Here is a 20,839-nt window from a genome sequence, read left to right on the forward strand (position 1 = left end):
ACTCTATTATTCCTCTTATTATTTCGCCGTATCTATTAAACGTCGAAACTTCTTCGTTAATAACATGCGCCGTTTAACACGCCCATTACAGCCGACAACCATTTTTTTTTCGAACTTTTTTTTTTTTTTTTTTAGATTATGATGGATAGCTGTTTAAAGCGGATGATTGCCGTGCTTTTGGCGGGGAATCACCGCGTGTTTATAATTTGTGCTCTCCGTACTTCTTGGGAGCGATTCCATCAAGACTTCGGCGCCAGCGACGCCTTCCAAACTAATGAACTAGAGCAGGATGCGAGGACAGAGAACGGATGTTTGGTTTCATATTTAGTTACATTTTTTTTGTCTACATTGTCAAATTAAGCGTACCTGGGCACACAGTGTCCAGAGCTTCATAAAAAAAATTGGTTATCTGTAAAGTCGGTTTACGGACGATAGTTTAACGTGACGACGTCATAACAAAACATTGATGAAATGATCGCATACTTTTATGAATAAAATTGAATCGTTTTTATTGAATTATCACTATTTTGTATGGACACAAAGAAGGAGTGAAATGAAATCTACAATTTAATTGAGAAATTTACTTTTATTTGCACTCATTAATTCAAATATGTTTATTACTTTAACGAACAGATTATTTTAACTATAACTTTTATACATGTTTGCTATTCAACTTCTTCCAATCTGTGTTATTCTGTTAAGGATAGGACGATGATAGAAAAAGTAGGAAACTAATGGGTGTGTTTCAAGTTTAATGTGCCTCGAAAAAGTCAAATCGATGGTTGTTCCAATCGAGTGGAAGAGAGATAGATGCGGCGCAAGCGTACAATGAGCGTAACGGGACACAGCGTAACGAGACAATGTGCGTTACAGGACACTATTTCGTGCGTGCAGCCGGCGTTCATCGATTTATTATACGTGGTCACGTAAAAAACACACACGATTAAAAAACTGCACGAGATATACGAGTGAGTCTGTTCACGAAAACCATTTAAAACCACTCTGAGGGCGGACGAATAGTTGTCACAGTACTTTCAATAGCTAAAATTATTAGTAATCAGTTCCCTGATTTTTTTTTTCCAGTTCTAACTTGCGCACATTAACTATAAAGTCAAATGATCGAATATTCGATTACCTTTTTTATGGTTTCCAAAAAAAAAATATGCTTGAATGAAAAATCAATTTTGAATATAAAATTATGTACCCTTTTTTTGTAAATAATACGCAGTATAACCTCGAAAAAAAAAACTCATTTCGTGTTCAAAGTTGCAATATGTTTCTTGTAGTATTACAAACTATTTCTTGGCAACTGGTTCATTTATTTATTTATTTATTTATTTATTTATTTATTTAATTATTGCCTTATTTTAAGTGGCGAAGTTAAGACGTACCGCCTTGTCTTACACTTAACCACATACATATTTACTAACTAGGTACACATACCAAAAATTGTCATACATAAAGTTAAATAAAAACTGAATTAACATATAAATAAAAATATGAAAATAACCAAAAATTAGCATATACGATACACATGAGCTACCTGAAGTATAACGTATTATGGGCATAATATAATTTTTTTTAATCTATCTAATGTTAGTGTTATAAATATTTAAAGATATTTAATAACCTAAGGCATCTTTCAAATCTACGTTTGCTAAACGTTTATATGTATATAGCAGTTTGCTCACAATGGTTTTGTATGTGTTTCTGTTTTGTTTTAGAGTACCCGGTAGGGTGTCCACAGTTAATACTTTCGTACTAGATCTAGTACTTTTATAACTTTTTTAGTGGTTTAGTACAGATCTAGTACTTTTTTCTTTAATATAATAATATTATTGTAACTCCAACATGTTTTATTATTAATAGTAATCATTTTTAAAAAAAAACCTATGGAATGTATGTGTGTGTGTGGTGTGATATTTAAGTTCGAGCATTGCAATGTCATAATAACTTCCTAAATCGTTAAAAAACATAACAAATTATAATTTAGTAATTTTTTTTTCTAATCTAGTACTTTTTTCTCGCCTAAGTTGGTACGTTGTGGACACCCTGGTACCCGGTGCGCCCGGCAACAGAGGCGCGGACGGCGGCTGCTATCGCACGGCGAGGCCGCGCGCTGAGACGTCTTCCCTCGGCTAAGCGCGCCAGGGACGACCGGATGCGACGATAGGCGCGCTATCTTCTGGCTTCCGGAAGAAATGCCGCCAAGGGGGTTGGTCCGCGGATGCGATGTGTTGTGCGCGACGCGGAAGAAGATTGGTGGTGGGTGGGGAGGGGAGGACTGCTGAGTTCGAAGGCGAGCGAGCGTCCAAACACGATGATCCGGGGGGGGGGGGGGGGGGGGGAAGGGGGAGAGAGGGGGCTGAAATGGCGCAACTGGAACCGTCCCCGATAAGCCTTATCGTCCCCACCTGCCGAGAGCCCCGGTGAAGACGCAAACGGGAGTCGTCCAATTCGCGCCGTCCTGCGGGGATGTCGCTTTTATTCTTCCCTTTACTTTCTTTTTCTTTTAAATAACGGATATTCCGATTATTAAAAAACTAAAAAAAAAAATGTTTAAAATCTTGAATGGTAAATATTTAGCTTCGAAAACTCCCCACACCCCCCACCCTCCCCAACCCAAATCCTCCACCAAACTATTTTTGAGCCGGGCACGCACTTGGCCAACGGGAATTTCGACTGTGATTTTCGAATCTTTCAGAAGTAACGGACTGCGGGCTCGTCCACGCTCAGGTGAAATGCGCTATAAACCAATACCGCACAGCTGTACGCTATCGACACTGGCGGGCGTACGTACGACGAATAGCGTGGCGGCCTGATGAGACAGAAACAATAATTAACGTCTTGTTAGTTGATAGTGGTACGTTGTTTCTTAGTGACTTTTCTCAGGCGGATTTAACTTTCGTTCTTTTATTTAAATATTTAGTTATTGAACAAGCGGCTATCGATACAACTAAAATCAACGATCAGTATAGACTGTATTAACGTAAACTTTTAATCACTTTTTTCAATTCCAGTTTATTCTCGTTTTGACAGTGACAACACGGAAAAGTAAACAAACATGTCTGCACCTCTCGGTGGCCTCCAGTGTTGGTCGAGGTCATGTCGCCACGAAGACCGACAGAAGAGCCATCCAGTCGCATACGTCGCTTCGCGTGCTAAGAGACGTACCAAAAGATGCTTAAATTTATGCAAAAAACACCAAAAAAATTATGAGCAAATATTAAGCTTTCAATGAACTCGAAACTTCACATCAGACGCAAAGCTTTGTACCACAACCGAAGCTTCAAATAAAACGAATAGAAAATTTCCTGGAAAAGGCAAATCGACTATTAAAAAATTGGTTGTCTGTAAAGTCGGTTTACGGACGATAGTTTAACGTGACAACGTCATAACAAAACATTGATAAAATGCTTGCATACCTTTATGAATAAAATTGAATCATTTTTATTTTAATAATAAAAGAATAAGTACTTGAAATTATACTAGTAATTAGATTTTTAAAATGCAAGAATAATTAACCTTTATTGCAGAAATTGTTGTTGTAATAAGCAATGAAAACCACATTAACTTTTCACTTCACGTTATAAAAAGTCGAGTGGAAGAGAGATAGATGCGGCGCAAGCGTACAATGAGCGTAACGGGACACATCGTAAAGGAACAATGTGCGTAACGGGACACTTTATCGTGCGTGCAGCCGGCGTTCATTGATTTATTAGACGTTGTCACGTCAAAAAAATGTTTTTATAGTCGCACGCCTGGACGAATCGCCAGAAGGCGAGCGGAACTGAGGGCGACAACGCGCCATTTACAATCCACTCAAGAATATTTCTCAGAGATCTTTGATTAGGGAAAGCATTCGAAAAGCCATTACAATTGCCAGTCGTAATCGTGCCATGTTTTCAATTCAATTTCAATGGCTTTATTGTACATATTTGCAATCTTTACAGGTTTTATACATTTTATCTCGGCACACCAGCACTCTGTGCTCTTTTGCCCGTAATTATTTTTGGTTCATGGCAAAGCGCAACAACTGGGGGGGGGGGGGGGGCAAGGGTATTTTGCCCCCCCTCTGAAACCTTGAAGTGGGGGCAAACGGGGGCAAAGAAAGTGCTGTGTAATCAATTTTTAGATAATAAAACTGCTTAAATAGCACCATTTTCCACCTTGAAATACAAATTTTTCCGACCCCCCGCTTCAATAGGGGGGATCGATGATTCTTTATAAAAAGGTAATTTGCCCCCCCCCCCCCCTTTTGGAAATTTAGTTGTTGCGCCCCTGGTTCATGGTATACACACATATTTACACTTGAGTTACGCCATTTTTCGAAAGCGCCTCGATTCCCCTGGCGGTGTTCGGTGACCGGGTTCGAAAGAAAACCGGGCCTCGTCGGCTGACACATTCGTTCTGGCAGGCCGATTCCTTTCCCGGCGACCGCCGAGAGATATGTATTTAAAGAAGAAGGAAGAAAAAAAACTGGAACTCCGTGACTTTTGGGCGACAGCAACCCCATTTCCAAGCCACGGGCGCTTGCACGCGGCGCGACAGCGGTAGAAAAAGCGCCATATAAGAAGCTGTTTGGAACGAGTCCTCGCGTCTAACCTCACGCGACAGTTCTTTTGATTTACGTCCCTAAATCCCCCCTTTCCCCCCCCCCCCCCCAAAACAATCCGACGCCGCGCCGGTTAGAAAGTCGCGTCGCGTCGCGTCGCGTCGCGTCGCGTCTGGGACGTTGCGTCCGTCAAGCCTCCAGCTGTTCGTCCGGGAGCCCCGGGGCATGTGAGAACTACGGTCGACATTCTTCAATCCGGGCATCCTTCCGCGATCGAAGCTTTCCGTTTTTACCGGCATCGATCGAGGCGTCAGTGGTGTCGTCATAACTTAGAAAACACACAACTTAGAAACACATAAATGAGAATTTTCTAAGTTATGATGGCTCTAAGTTATGACTTTATACATTACGACGTTTCTAAGTTGTGTGGTTCTGCGTTGTGTGTTTCTAAGTTGTGTGTTCCTAAGTTATTATCTTTCTAAGTTGTGTGTTTCTAAGTTACGTGGATTTTTCCAAGTTTTCTGAGTTATGACAGTTCTAAGTTGTGACTTTCTAAGTTATGTGGTGTTCCCGAGGCGTCACTCCCCCTCTCCAACCTTTTCCGGTGCGATCCGTGCTTTCCAGCGGGTTGAGCTGGACTCGCATCGATACGTCGAATCCGTCCGTCAAATCACGTGACATTCAGCCAATCATATGTCCCGGGAAAATTCAATCCGCCCGTCCGTCAAAATCTTACTCTCATACACACGCATATATATGCATGTATATATATAATAAATACTAAGCCTGGTTTATTTTTCATAACTAGAGACCTGCAAAATGCGCGGATTCATTCGGTGATAGGCTAAAATTCAAACACATATACCTCTTAGATTATTTTGCTATTGACTTACTGTTCATCTGGATGAATCTCAACCAGTTATAAACCTTCAACCAAAGAAGGATCGAATCACAGACAAACCAGCTGAGACGACTTACAAGTCGGCAGCCAATGAACTTGGCGTTATTTGCCCGAGTGTACAGGGGTATGTGCAGTCTATCCTGAAGGCCATCGAAACCGCGGATTTTGCAGGTCTCTATTCATAACGTATCAAAATATGTTTAATTTTTCTTCCCACCCCTCTTTTCAAACTGGCATTCCGATTTACAAGACTTATTCATGTCAAAAAAAAAATCAGAAGCTGCACAATTCTGATTATTTAGTCGTCTGACTGTAGGTTCAATGAAACACCCCCCACCCCCACCCCCACCCCAGCCCACTTATTCGCTACTTTGCCGTTCCTCCTACAGCTCGTAACTCCTTTAACCCAGTCTACCTTCCAAAGGAGGCGATCAACTTGTGACCGTGACAAACAACGGAGCCGACTTGGTTCACGAAACAAGACTCGCCTCTTGAAGTTTTAACAAACTTCCGTCACACATTCGTGCCTCATTTTTAATTCACTTTCCACCACACCTCAATCGGCCAGAAGATCCGAACTGGATTTGCCATTCGCTCGTGAATACGTGTTTTTCCCTTAACATTATAAATTAAGACCCCCGCCTGCTCGGGCACACACCGTATTGCCTGTCTGCATTTATTGTTATTGTTGAAAATGTCTCGTGTTTGTTAGACTACTGTGTTCGTCTGTGATGTTTTTTTTTATCATGACTAAATTCTTTCCACGGAATTATTGTGCTGTCTGATAGTTAAGTTTGAATGTGTTTGTATGTGCTGTCATCGTTGTGTAGTCCATTATGATTATACCTATTTAGTTTAGGTTCATCGTTGGGTTTATCTGAAATCAGCTGATTTAGGCTTGCTTTCTGTGGGTTTATGTTTTCATTTTCATTTCTTATTTTACATTTTTAAATTTTTCCCCTCACAAACAGTGCAAAATTGCTATGGCCTATGTCCAAGACATTGTATTAAATCAACATCTCTCTATGCATGGAACATTTAAAGAACGTAATAGGTTCAGAATTATTCATACCCAAAAACGTACGTGGAAAACACGTTTTAGCTTTTTTTCAGTGTCGAAAAAAAATACATGTTAAAAACGAAAACATGAAACGAAACTTGTATAGACAAGTGTAACGGCTATTAAAAGCTATTCGTTATCACAAACTATCAATAAATCTTTGAATGGTTTGTAAATGGCGCGCTCAGACCCGGGATCTCTGCACGCAGTTTAGTGGACTGTTTTTTATTTGGCCTCCGTATAACGCTTCCTTCAACCTGTAATTTATTTGAAGCGTTGACTTAAAACTTAATCTTATACATTTGATATCGGGATATAGTTTTGTTCTAGCCTTTCCTCTTTCAAGTGTATTATCAGCTGAAACGGGTGTTTTTCGAATATTAATAAGTATATATATATATATATATATATATATATATATATTGACCCTTTCATAAGGGCAAAAATCTCAATGAAAGATATTTTGAATTCTTAATTTTCTTGCAGTTAATATAAATTCTGATGTAAATAATGTATTATTGTTATTTCATTGATAATGAATTAATTTAAAATTGACAAATTTAGTTATTATATTTTTTTTAAATGTCTTTTGTCATGTGTTTATGTTAGTGTTGTCCCATTTTATTGTTGTGTTATTATTGTGTTTTGTGTATGTTATTGTTATTTTTTTGTAATATTTGTTAAGTGCCCACCTGTTAAAGGCTCTGACTGTTGGTAGGCACTCAAATAATTATAATAAATAAATAAATAAATAATATATATATATATATATGCAAGTGTAGCTCTAGTGCCGTGGCAGCTGGACATAACAACACGCACGTTCAGTATTGCATCAAGATGGGCATGTGGTCTTCTTGTACATAGACCATGTCCCAGAATTCAACTTCAATCCGATCACAATTGATAAGCCAGTTAATTACGGTTCTAAATATTAAAAAAAAAAAATTGTCGTTTTTGAATGATACAGCTTTTATTCAAAAGTTTTTTTTAATTTTTACATCCCCAACCTGCACAAAATTATTATATACTGTGGCCACAAATTCCCCTACTATTGATAACAATTAAAAATAAATTTTGATCGGACAACTTTATAAATTCAAAATGTAAAAAAAAAAAAAAAAAAAAATGTGCTCTGCTAACTTAACAATAAAATACAATATTTTTTTTTTTCACAACGAGACATCATTAATTAGCCTTTCAACTTTTCTCGTTTGACGCTGAGTTCTGGAATGACCCGGAAGTTTCTGTCTTTTAACTCGTGTACATGTTATACAGTGGCGAAATCGGATGAACAATCTAGAAAAAAAAACCATGCGCTACGTTATGTCCCGGCTCACCATCGAGATGGAAATTATGGAGAAAACGTCTGTAAATTAAGTCCGAAGACCGTTTCGGTCCGTGCGCGCGGCTGACAGCGCGTCACGAAGACGGACAGACGGACGGACAGACGGACGGACAGACGGACGAGTCCAGAAGACGCGCCTCGCCTGGACCAGTTCCGCGAGACTCTTTCGCCACTTTTGCCTCCCGCCGCCGGGGTACGAGACTATACCCTCCTCCTCCACACGGGTTCTTGAGGGATTTAGAAGGGGGGGGGGGAGGGTTTACTTCATCTCACTTTCTCCCGCCCGGCGGACTTCAGCACCTCCTCCTCAAACACCATCCAGGTATTTTTTTTAACGAAGTTTAAAACCTCCTTTATTACCGGCAGGGCTAGGTCGAGGCGATTCTAAGAGAATATCAAAATCGAATGTCCGAAATACTCGCTAAATCGAATCGAATTGCTAACATTATTCTCGACGAAGCTTAAAATTACACTAATTTTACAAAATATAGGATTGAAGCAAAAAAAAATGGTTTAACGTTTAAAATGATTAAGTGATAAATTGTGTCCTATATATAACATCATTATATATGTCACATATTCTTCTTCTTTAAAGTAACCAAATTAATTAAGTTAAAACATACACACCACGATAAAATTAAATATATTAGTCGAAGCTTCACACAGGCTTAACGGAAAGTAGAGTAATTAAAAAAAATTTAGCGTGTAGAGTGTTGCGGAAATTGTAAAAGTAAAGAAGAAAGTCGCGTGGCTGCACTGTCATTTGGCTCCATTACCGTTACACTTGCACTTCTCGTGGTTGCGGATACGTCAATTGCACATTGCACTCATTATTCCAAAGTTTCTCAACACCACTGGAACTGAATTTCCAGGTTTGTATGAATTCTAAAGAACATAACTTAACACATAATAAGACAATGTACTGTAATAGTGTTAACAGTCCTTCGAATTTCCAGTTGACGAATCATTATTCAGCTATATCAAGTTACTCGCCGAAATCACAGATAGCGGCAGCATCGCAAGACTGCAGCACCATTGGCGAGTTAAAGTAGTTTCTCTCATAATGCGCGTTGCTGTTCATTCAGTTGTCGACAAAGAGGTCGGTTGAGATGCATACACTCAGCCTTACGGTTCAAAGAAAACTAGATAACGAATCGGATTTAATATGTTCAAGGAACCTTAAATGATCAGATGGTAAATAAGAAGGAATGGAACCTATTAAAATAATAATGGCCTTGGTGATCGTATGAGTCACCCATATATTTGTAAGTGAATACATTAAAAATAAAATTACATCATTGGGTGGGCCACGTGAACACAGGTACATACTTTATTTGTTTTCTAAATTGATGATGTTGATATTTTTAACTACTAATCTTGTGTTTTTTTAGTCATGCAGGAAAAAGCAAACATTAACTAGAAGGTCTGATGAATTATAGTCTTCCCGCGTTTTTTTTTTTTTTTTTTTTTTTTCAGTGAAGATGCGAGCCCTATTGTACCGAATGCCGTTTCGAGATTTACCGCACCAGAGACAAACTGTTTTAGTCAGAAGTTGGTTGAAGCAAGAGGGACATCACGCGAAAACTATCGTAGCATAAAACCATTTTGTTTGCCTTCGCGTTGCGCCTCCGGTGTCGGAACGTGAAGTTCACTATTCCCCGAGGAGTGAACCAGTTTCCGGTGCAGGAAACATTCGGCGTTCTGCTCGCGGGTCCGAACAGTTAAATCATCCCCGATGACAGCCAGCCAGAGTGGAATTGCCTCTGCGTCCGACTAGCTGGGAGAAGTTGCCTAGCCACTCATCTCCAAGACACAAACTAGGCACAAACTGGAAACATTCGCAGGTTCAATGACCTCTCCACAGAAAAAAAAAATTTTCTCTTTGTAATTTCCCACCAGTTACCAAAATATAGTTTGTGACACTACTTCCGTTCCATTCACGAAATTACTCCAACCAGTTGCCGCATACCGAGAGCTAAGATGTTACACATCGAAAATATTAATTTTAAAATATATATAATTATATTTTCCACAAAAATAATTTATTACTCTAAAATTATAAAACTGACCAAACCTCGAAGGATAAAACTTTTATCGCACCACATCCCCCCCCCCCCCCCCTTCTCATGCTCCATCGTCTACGCTGATATTTAATTTCGAATACAATTATTAACCCGCAACCTCACTCCAAAGATGATTGCCTAAAGCGTATTTCATACTTGTTTTGCAGTATGGATTTTAATGATCTTACATTTTTTCTTTCCAATCTAAGAATTTTTTTCCATAAACGCTATCTTTTTTTAAAAAACACATTTCATAATATTATTTTAAAAAAAAATATTGATGTATCTGCAACATTGTATTTCGTAAGTGAAAATTTGAAATGAGAAATAATTTTGAAAATACACTTCCTTGTTGAATTTCACCAAGAGTCATATGATAGTTTTAAATGTTTACTTATAAGGAAGAGTAACTGAATGACGCCATCTTGGTTTCAACGGTTTTGGTGAACAAATATTTTTAATATAATGTATTCTTAAAAATGTTGTCTCTGTTTGAGCAAAGCACATAATTTAATGGAACGTCTTGTTATTGTGACCGAAGCTAAAAAAATTCCTGTGTGTGCAGATTAAGATTGAGACACTCTATAGGAATATAACCTTATAGATATCCTTGGAGGGAAGTCAGTATATATATATATATATATATATATATATATATATATATACAATGGCCACAGGGACACGTGTGTTGGCTGAGTGGGTTTCTGGCTTTTTTTTAGCCAAACGTCCCGGTATTAGATTATTGGTCGTGTAGGGGATTATTCACTTGTGGTAAAACAAACAAAAAATTCATTCCTAGGTTCAGGACTTGGTGCTAATCCACGCCGCAGAAGGCAATAAGAAACCATTACAGAATCACCTCGCCTAGCACGCCTTATCGTCGCACCATGACCATCTCCCTATGAAGAAGGCAGAGTTATCAACCCATCATCAACATCAAAATCATAAACATTTTTGTTGCAAGTGCGGCTCTACAGAGTAAGAACACCCACCCCCCCCCAAAAAAAAAATCCCACCAGGCCTAAATATATATATATATATATATACACACACATACATACATATAATTGTCAGTTGGTTTGTATGTATGTATGACATCGATAAACTCCGACACCGTTTGATCGATCGCCATGAAAGTTAGCACGTCGAAAGTGTTTTTCCATGGACGTTTTTATGCTATCCATTTTTTTTTTGCAACTCGTCGCTAGATGGCGCTGCAGCGCATCAACTTCTAAACCGTTCAACCGATCACCATAGTGAAACAGAAAATCATAGGTCATCTACATAAAACAGCAAACTGTGTTAAATTTTACTAACGATTTTATTTTTACATGAAAGCCTGTACCTTAATCCCCTATCCTACATAATTTTCCACCAAAATAAAGATATTTTTCGTATAGTACAACCAGCTTTGAATTCCATCCTCACAGAAGTCTGCCGCCTGATTTAACAACCACTGCAAGCACGTCAGATAACGACGAAATCGTAACACGTCTCACCAACATAACATTCAGTCTCTCGATGTGTCACATCTTAGCTCCCGGTATACAGCATTTGTTAGGAGTAATTTCTTTGAATGGAACGGAAATGTCTAACCACGCTGCTGCCATCTGTGGCAGATGGCGCGAACCAAAGTGCACAAAGCCAAAGGAAACCTCTTTATAGTATTACCTGTTTAACGATTTTTTTTCCTCAACAAGATGAACAATATTCTAATCAATATTCTTTCTCAAAATTCAAGTCGAAAACCAGATGTTCAATAATTTTTTTTTTCGCCTTTATCGGAGCCGTAACATTATATAATTTAAAAATTTTCGATAGTCGACGCAGCGGCTCCGTGGGGGGCGGAAACTACGCATGATTCGCGTCCAGAAATAAAGTAAAAAAAAAAAACCGCTCGGCATTATTTTTAAGAAATTTCGTGTCCGAGATTCGTATTGTGAAGTGTATACCACGTTGCCGAGGTCAGATGTCACACATCTCTGATTAGTAGAGACCTGCAAAATTCGCGTATTAATTCGGTGATAGGCTAGAATTCAAACTCATATACCTCTTAGATAATTTTGCTATTGGCTTACTGTTCATCTGGACGAATCTCAACCATTTATAAACCCTCAACCAAAGAAAGGATCAAATCATGGACAAACCAGCTGAGACGACTTATAAGTCGGCAGCCAGTGAACTTGCGTTATTTGCCCGAGAGTGTACAGGGGTATGTGCAGTCTATCCTGAAGGCCATTGAAACCGCGAATTTTGCAGGTCTCTACGTGATTAGTAGAGACCGGATAAATTCGCGGATTAAATGACCTGTACGATCGCCTCCATAATCCTGTGCTTACTCTGGCAAATGCCATTTGTTCATTGGCTGCTGGCTTGTGAGTCGTCTCAACTGGGTAGCCTATGATTCGATACGTCTTTGATTGAGGGTCTCTTATTGGCTCACAAGTCCTCTAGATTAAAAGTGAACCGATGGCAGAAACAGCACTAAGGTATAATTGTTTGAATTTTAGCATAACACGAAATGAACCCGCGAATTGTGCAGGTCTCCACACAGGGAAAAAGGTTTGTTTGAATCAAACAAATATTTGTTTATATAACATGGCGAAACAAATATTTACTTGGCGGAACAAAATATTTTGTTAGCTTAACCAAACTCGGCAAGGAACCAAAAAATATATTTGTTACACCTAACCAAACGTACATTTGAGTTGACAAAATCATTTAGTTGGGTCAACAGAATCTTTCCTGCTGCAAAATATTTTGTTTGAATTAACAAAATATATATTTGTTTCGCCGTTTATGAACAATTATTTTGTTGAGGCAAAACAAACCTTTCCCTCGGTGATACGTGATCAGTGCTGAAGGAGTCGCCTGGTAGGTGGTAGGCGGGTGGAAGGGGAGGGGAGGGGAAGGGGGTTGCGCGCCCACCGGCCGCCGTCAGGGGGGTGAAAGGGGGGGCAGGGGGGGAGGGAGGTTTACCTGCGGCGCAGACGCCGGGCGGCGGCGGGAACAGCAGGGGGTCGCCGACGCCGAACGCCACCAAGGGGCGGGCGCGACGCCTGTCGCGCAGCTGCGTCCACGCGCCGACGCGCTCCTGGACGCTCGTCATGGCGGCATGCCAACGCGCATGCGCCGCGCCGCGCGCACACACTCACTCTCACACGCACGGAGAACCCCGCGGCAGTACCGGAGCGGGCGGCGTCGACTCGCCTACTGGAGCGCGGTCCGTCCGCGAGCCTCCGAAGGCTGTCCGTCGTCCCGAGAGACGGAGAGAGAGATACAGAGAGATACGGAGGAGGGGAAGGGCAGGCCCGCTGGATGAGGGGGAGATATCCCCGCGTGGAGGTGGAGGAGGGGGAGAGGGAGGCGGAGGTCTCTCTTCGCTGGAACCTCTCCGCTCCTTTATTTTGTTTTTTGTTTACCGCGGATGTGGATGGCGACGTATGCCCCTGGAAGGGCCCGAAGACGAAGAGTCGTCGTCGCCGGAGTCCCGCCTTCCAAGGCCGCCTGGAAGGTAAGGCGCGCGCCGCTTCGATCTCCCCCCCCCCCCTCCCCGTCGGCGGATCTTCACACACCCGCGTCTGCGTCTGGCATCGGGGATGAACGAATCGATAAAAAAAAAAATTAATCGGGAGTTTTTGAAAAAGTCCCGTGGTCGGCATAGAAGTCGCCAAAAGACGACGACGGGCGATGTTGGGATGATGACACAGCTGCGATGGAAGCAGGAGTAACCCGGGAGAAAAAATCGAACCCAGATCGCTTTTGGTTTAGAGACCAGTGAACTGACCACTTGGCGACCGTTATGCCTCCTCCCCCTTCCCCCCAAATTTAAACCTTTGTCGAAAAATATTGCGAGACCCCAGCGAGGCCAACATATTAAAATGGCATATACAGAGATATCAAGAGCATTATTTTGCAAATGAGAAAAATTTGTAAACAACTAAAATTTCGATGGATAAAATCGTTTGATTGTAGACAGCTGACCACACTCGTCACGATTAGCTACCAAGTTTCAGAATTTCGTTTTTGTAATAACTGTACTTTATTTGATCGGGCGAATATTTTAAAACACTGATTTTAAATGCTCTCTACTCAAATCTCTATCCGAACCCGACGTTAATTTTTTAGTGATTAGCTAAATAATTGAGTAGGTCTGAGTCCTACTTAAACTTTTATGTATGCGCACGGTTTTAAAGAGCTAATAAAGTTTTTGAACTTGAACTGTAAATTTAAAAAAAATTCATTAAATATCATGCAAAAATTTAATGTTTAACGCATCAAATTTAACTTCTCATAAAACTTTTCAGAACTGTGGTAATTATTGTTTACTCCCTTATTCATGGGAGTAATTAGTGATCACCGAAGTTAAAATAAAATATGTTCTAATATGCTTTCATGGGATTATTACATTTATAAAATATTCTCTTTGGTATCTGAAGCAAGAGATATTAAATGACTGGAAGATGAGTCCAGCTGTCCAACATTGACCTTAAAAATACCAAAATGCGCTGGAGAACCATGTACGATGTATCGACGAACGCGACGAGATTTTTCCCCCCGTGTATCTTGGGTAAACTGCAAAAGTAACCAAGTCAAAAAGTGGCCTGAACTGAATGAATTGAATTTGTCGATTTTTATCGAACCTTATTTAAGGTTTTGAGACTTGATCGGAATAGCGACGTTTGTGTTCCTAGTTAGAATGCTGATATGAGTATTATTTTTTTCCAAGTATACTTCTGATATTTATTTAATATACATGCGGTAATTTAATCTCATTTCATGTTATTGTAACTTTGTACAACACATGACTATGGTTACGTTAGCACATATGAAAAACTCTTTTTATTTGGAGATAATACTGGGAATTTCTTAAGAAAATTAGCACATAACTTTATATTTAAATTGATGTTTCATTAAAGCATAATTTATTTTAAATCATGTAAGAGATAATGATCGAATATTAAAACATTTGACTTTATTTTGCTGTGTTAAGCTTATGTGGAAAGCTATTCAGTGAACGGTTTACAAATAACTTTAACTATTTAAGGTACCGGGACAACACAAAGATTAAACGTCCTAGTAAAACACGAACCCAGTATTGCTGCAAACACTATTTTGAAGTGATACTTTTTTTCATGAAAATGTAAAAAATTATAAATATCTGTATAAATAAAAATGTTTACAGTGTAACGAGATTTTTACGATAGGTTGCCAAATTATAAAGTCTAAGCGGGAAGGTATCTCCCCTCCCGAGAGACAATGCGAAGACCGGTGTTACGGCAAGACAGGTCCGTGTCACAGCGTTGCCAAATCGTCGCCTGAGAATTGGATTGTTCTATGTCCATCGAAGTCGCAACTGAGATATAAGCATTTGAAAGTTCAAACAACTATGAATATCATGACAGGACAAAATAATATTGGTCTTGAATTAAGAACAAACATTTTTTATGTGCGTAGATGTGTGTGGATATAGTACAAATGAATACTAATATTAATTTCGTGTCCATAGCATGAATAACCTAAAGAGTGGACATAGAACACTCCAATACTCAGGCGGCGAAATGTCGACCGCGGACGGGCATCAAACCCACGTCCATCGAGCCCAAATGGCCGACCGGAGGTAGCGGTACTATTATTTTTGTAGGGAAAAAAAGGGGAGGGAGAGAAGATAGTTTTTTATTTTTATTTTACGAGCGTGGGGTTAAGCCCTCGCTGTTCTTTACCGGAAGTCTATCTAGTTGTGAAATCCGGCGGGTCTGTCCCCAAAAGTCGCGTAGGTCTTCAGCAACATCTTCGTCTCGGAGGACGCCCGCGTGGGCGTACGGTGTTGCCAGATCTTCGGATAGAAACCTCTTTACAGCCGTAACGGAACATTTTTTTTTTTTTGCAAAATGAACAGAATATTCATGTAATAATTACAGATATTTGTAGATTTGTACATTTACACGAATACAACAATCACAACAAAAAAGAAATATTGTTCGCGGTAATAATGGGTTAGGATTCTTACCCGGGCTTTGTGTTGCTTTGTGTTGTCCCAGTACCTCCCATAGTTAAAGTTATTTGTAAACAGTTCCCTGAATACCTTTCCATTATTAACTGAGCTCATAGTAAGCATGATACAATAAAATAAAATAAACGTGGTTGAATATGCTTGAACGAAACATCAACTCAAATATAAAACTATGCAGCCAATTTTCGTAAAAATACTCAAGTATTATCTTGAAAAACGAATTTCATATACTATGCAAAAGTAACTACCGTCATGTGTTGTACAAAGTTACAATATATTTATTGTAGTATTTCAAACTATTTTTTGGCAACTGATTTCCAAAAGTATATTTTGTGAAAGTGCAGGAAATTTTTTTTTCCTGTGTGGTGGAGTTTAATTTGTGCTTTGACGTCCCGACGACAACAAAGTTCGACTAAACTAGAAAAGGTATCTATCTGCCGGACGTTACATCGGGAAAACCATTTAAAATCAAAGTCAAGATATTCTAAAAAGGATCTGAACCCGCAGTCTCTTAAACGTGATTCCAGTGACTTAACCACTGTCTTACATTACTCCAAGTTTTGCCTCTGGAATTCCAAGAAATGTCAGTAGAAATTTTCAGTAGCACTGATAAGTCTTTACTGAATGTATAATCTTATGCAAATTAACGATTCATTTTTAAACAGATAATAAAAAATAACGGAAAATATATTTAGACTCCGTCAAAAATAAAACTTATTGCAATATTCATTTCTAGGAATAAATAAATTTCGGAAAATGTGAAGTTTGTATTTAAAAAGAAAAGCAACAGTTATTTGCTAACCACATATACTGAATCATTATTTTTTTAATATATAAAATAATTTTAAAAAGGTGAAAATATTCTAATATAAAAAAATAAAACTAAGTAATTTTTATTTAGCTTTTGAAAAAACCCGGGTTTGCAATTAGGTATACTCAAAACGCCACTCCGATAATGCACCATTACATAATAAATTCCGAACTAAAAATGTCTGTAAAATTACTTGTTTGTATTTGAGACATTATATTTGAAACTTAATTTTTGATATTGGTATTTCGCAACCGCACAGTTTTTATTATTATTTTTTTAGTGGCCGTTTTCCACCCGCCCAGTGGCGCGTACGGGACGATAGAATTGTATCCCCTTGGAAAGGGCACCTTTCAGGATTTTCTGTACAATGACACAGCAGAAAATAAACTGGAAAGGTACCCTCTCCGATTTATAAAAATGCATATTATTTTCTGCTTTAAAATCGTGAAAGTTATCCCCTCTAACCTAACCGAACGTAACCTTTCCGAGGGGATACCTTTCCAGTGCATATTTGCACTAAAACCGAAACATTTTAAGAAATCGGAAAGGGTACCCTTTCCAGTTTCTACCCATCTGCACTACCGCCACCAAAAGTATGAAAGGTGCCCTTTCCGAGGGGATTCCAATTCTATCATCCCGTCCCGGGTCGTTACCACAACGCCGAAATACCACAACGCGGAACGTACAATAACGCCGAATACCATAACGCCGAAAGCCAAATTGACCGCAACGCCGACAGCTAGAAAACTGCCGTGTACCACAACGCCAAAATACAGTAACGCCGAAAAATGTACCACAACCTAACCTAACCTAGGCTAGCCTAACCTAGCCTAACCCAACCTAACCTTTGTGGCAGTCCTGCAATGACATTTTTCGGCGTTAATGTATTTCGACGTTGTGGTGATTCGGCGTTGTGGTAATTCGGCGTTGTGGTGCACAGCAGTTTTCTAGCTGTCGGCGTTGTAGTCAATTTGGCATTTGGCCGTTATTGTACGTTCGGCGTTGTGGTATTTCGGCGTTGTGGTACGTCCTAGTCCCGTCCCGCGCAGTGGCGCGGAGAGAGGAGGCTAGAGCTGGCAACGCCGCGCGGACGGGGGCTCCGGCGGGATATGGGCACGGGTCGGGGTTGCGAGGGTTCAACGCCACGCCAGGAGCCACGACAACAGCGCCGCGGCGGCGGCGGCGGGCAACACGGGGCCGAGCCCTGGACCACGCCAATTTCGGAGTGAGGAGCGGCTCTGTGGCCTCCGGGAACAACAAATCTAGACAAACACGAGGCGTCTCTTAAAAGGCTCGCGGCCCCTGTCCGCCATTTTGGCTTTTTTCGCTCTGGAGACCTGAAATTTAATTTTTTTTTTGTAAATGGATCCGAATTGTTAATGTTAAATGTGCAGATGTTATTGTTAGTAACAGGTACACATTCGCGTATTTTTACCGAAGCCCGCAGCACTATATATGTTTTTAACCATACCAACTGTACTAGATTTAAAAATAACACTTAGTATATGTAATTTTATCGATTTTTTGACGTGACGTCTAATAAATCGATGAACGCCGGCTACACGCACGAAAAAGTGTCCCGTAACGCACATTGTCCCGTTACGCTTGCGCCGCATCTATCTCTCTTTGACTCGATTGGCCTATGAATCTACTATTATATTAAATAGGTTAAGGCGGGCTTTTCAAAAGTAGCTTTTAAATTTAGTACTTTAACTAAACTATCATTTCATCAATGTTTTGTTATGACGTTGTCACTTTAAACTATCGTCCGTAAACCGACTTTACAGACAACCATTTTTTTTTTTACGTTGCAGAGCTGGAGATGGGACTCCTGAAAAAAAGGCCTGGGCGGGGATAAAACCCTCGATTTTCCCGCAATCGCAAGACGTGGCTGACGTTGCCGTCGGTCGGTTGATTTCCTCGGCAGCCATGCTACCTCTGATTCCCCAGGTCGCCGCTTCACCTCAGCGTAGTGTCCTCCACTTCATGTCGGCGCGCAGGAGATCCAACAATCTCACCCCGGGAGATCATCCCCCTAAACTGCGAGCCGACACACATCGAGACTACGCGATCTTCGTTCGCGTGAACTGAAGTTCATACATTTACAACAGGCTACATCAGGCAGGGGGGACGCACCACAACGCCGAAATACCACACCGCCGAACGTACAATAACGCCGAAAACCATAACGCCGAATGCCAAATTGACTACAACGCCGACAGCTAGAAAACTGCTGTGTACCACAACGCCGAAATACATTAACGCCGAAAAATGTGATTGCAGGGACTGTCACAAAGGTTAGGTTAGGTAAGGTTAGGTTAGGTTAGGCTAGGTTAGGCTAGCCTAGGTTAGGTTAGGTTGTGGTATTTCGGCGTTAAGATACATTTAAGAAACACACACAAATTCATTCAGTTGTTTTTAATTTTGCTGCTGTGCCCCCCCCCCCCCCTCCCCCCAACAAAATTTTTCGGCGTTACTGTATTTTGGCCATGTGGTACATAGCAGTTTTATAGCTGTCGGCGTTGCGGTCAATTTGGCATTTGGCGTTATGGTATTCGGCGTTATTGTACGTTCGGCGTTGTGGTATTTCGGCGTTGTGGTAACGACCAGTCAGGCAGCAGCAGTGTTAGGGAAATTCCTTAAGGCGGGCTGGAACGATTTGATTCGCTACAATCGAAAGTTGACACGGCGAGCAAATGGTAAGATACGATTGTCACAAGATAGCAGGCACTTACAGTCACTGCCTCAGCTTCTAGAATCTTTAATGACGACTGAAAACAGAATTATGGCATTAAAGTTAATAAAAAAAAACGAAGAAGTCGGAAATATGAGTATGCTTCTATTAATATGGAAGGTAATCATGACGAAATAAAATATTTAAAATTAAACTAATTACTTACAGTTTTTGCAAATTTAATTTAAATAGTTTGTTTAAATTTAATCTCAAACAATTAGTTAAAAAGCCCGCCTTAACCTGTTTGATATTATAGAAGATTTTTCTCGCACGTTGGTTGGCCGGTTCTTGCACGCTCGGCTCAGGCGGAACGTGACAATTTTTCGTGCGTGCAGCCGTCGTTCATCGATTTATAAGACGTTATCACGTCAAAAAATTAGCTAGCCCTGATGTTAGATAACACTTCTTTTCACTCCTACAATATTTCGGCAAACCACAGAACAAGTATAGTGAAAATATTAATCACCATACTACTCCTTGGCGTAGAAAGGATACTTTTATTTTAATTTATTTTGCTTAGAATAGCCGCTCACCGCACAACGGCACCACCAGCTTTATATGCTGAATTCCTTAATAGTACAACATACTTCGTAGTCTAAAAAAAATAAATTGGTTTTGTTCGATGTTAATATGATGCGTGGTGTCCGATTCAAAACTCTTTTATTTTTCCGACATCTTTCAAGAACGATGTCTTGCTAGACAGTTGATCCTCTGAGAGGCTGCTTCACAGCAAACGTAACTCAGCCCCATCTCGCCGACTGTCAGACTATGCTGTGGAAGCCAGTAAATGTTACGTTTTTTTCCCTAAATAAAGCTGTGTAAACAAATATCAGTTCCGAGAACTATTATTACCAATTATTTAGTTTTTATTATACAATCGGCTTACTTAGTATTAAATCCGTGATAAGATTTTTCTTTTTAAAATATTGTTGTTGTAGAGAATTTCAAGAAAAAAAATTGTAACGGGTGCTTAGAACCAACAATTTTATCATCTTATTTCTACTAATGATCATTATCGTTTTGTGGGAACTCTAGTGTAAAAAAAAAATACAGCCGTAAAATAAACAGGGGAAATCCTTCTGGACAGGAACAGTGGTCAGGCGGTGGAAACGGAACACGTTGATAAACAACCGAACGTAAACAACTCTCGCCCCGGTTTGCCTCCCGCGACAGTAATAAACAACAAATATCTTCCCGCGGGAAGCCCGCCCTACCCCCTCCCCCCGTCCACTAGCCGGAGCGGGGACTCGCGGTTTTCTTTCGCGAACACATCGCTCTTAAACCCATCCAGTAGTACTTCCGGCCTTTTAACGGCGGAAGCCACAACTGGGAAAAAAAATTTTTTTATTTTTTTTCG

General features: G+C 40.1%; 1 protein-coding gene and 1 long non-coding RNA gene across 3 annotated transcripts in view; one reads left to right on the forward strand and one right to left on the reverse strand.

Moving 5' to 3' along the window:
• The window catches only part of LOC134536089 (early growth response protein 1), a 450,011-nt gene that overhangs the window by 152,938 nt on the left and 276,234 nt on the right, over window positions 1-20,839 (reverse strand). The window contains exon 1 of one of the 2 annotated variants that reach the window (XM_063375624.1): window positions 12,904-13,108. The exons of the other annotated variant lie outside the window; for it this stretch is intronic. Coding sequence (XP_063231694.1) covers window positions 12,904-13,033 — 130 coding nt within the window. The 5' untranslated portion in view covers window positions 13,034-13,108. Of the gene's footprint in view, window positions 1-12,903; window positions 13,109-20,839 lie in introns of those variants that run through there. 2 annotated transcript variants of the gene reach the window in all.
• Window positions 13,233-20,839, forward strand: part of LOC134536091 (uncharacterized) — a 122,594-nt gene continuing 114,987 nt past the window's right edge. The window contains exon 1 of the long non-coding RNA XR_010075757.1: window positions 13,233-13,438. This is a non-coding gene — a long non-coding RNA (uncharacterized LOC134536091). The remainder of the gene's footprint in view (window positions 13,439-20,839) is intronic.

This window comes from Bacillus rossius, chromosome 10, assembly GCF_032445375.1.
Source record: "Bacillus rossius redtenbacheri isolate Brsri chromosome 10, Brsri_v3, whole genome shotgun sequence".
NCBI lineage: Eukaryota > Metazoa > Arthropoda > Insecta > Phasmatodea > Bacillidae > Bacillus > Bacillus rossius.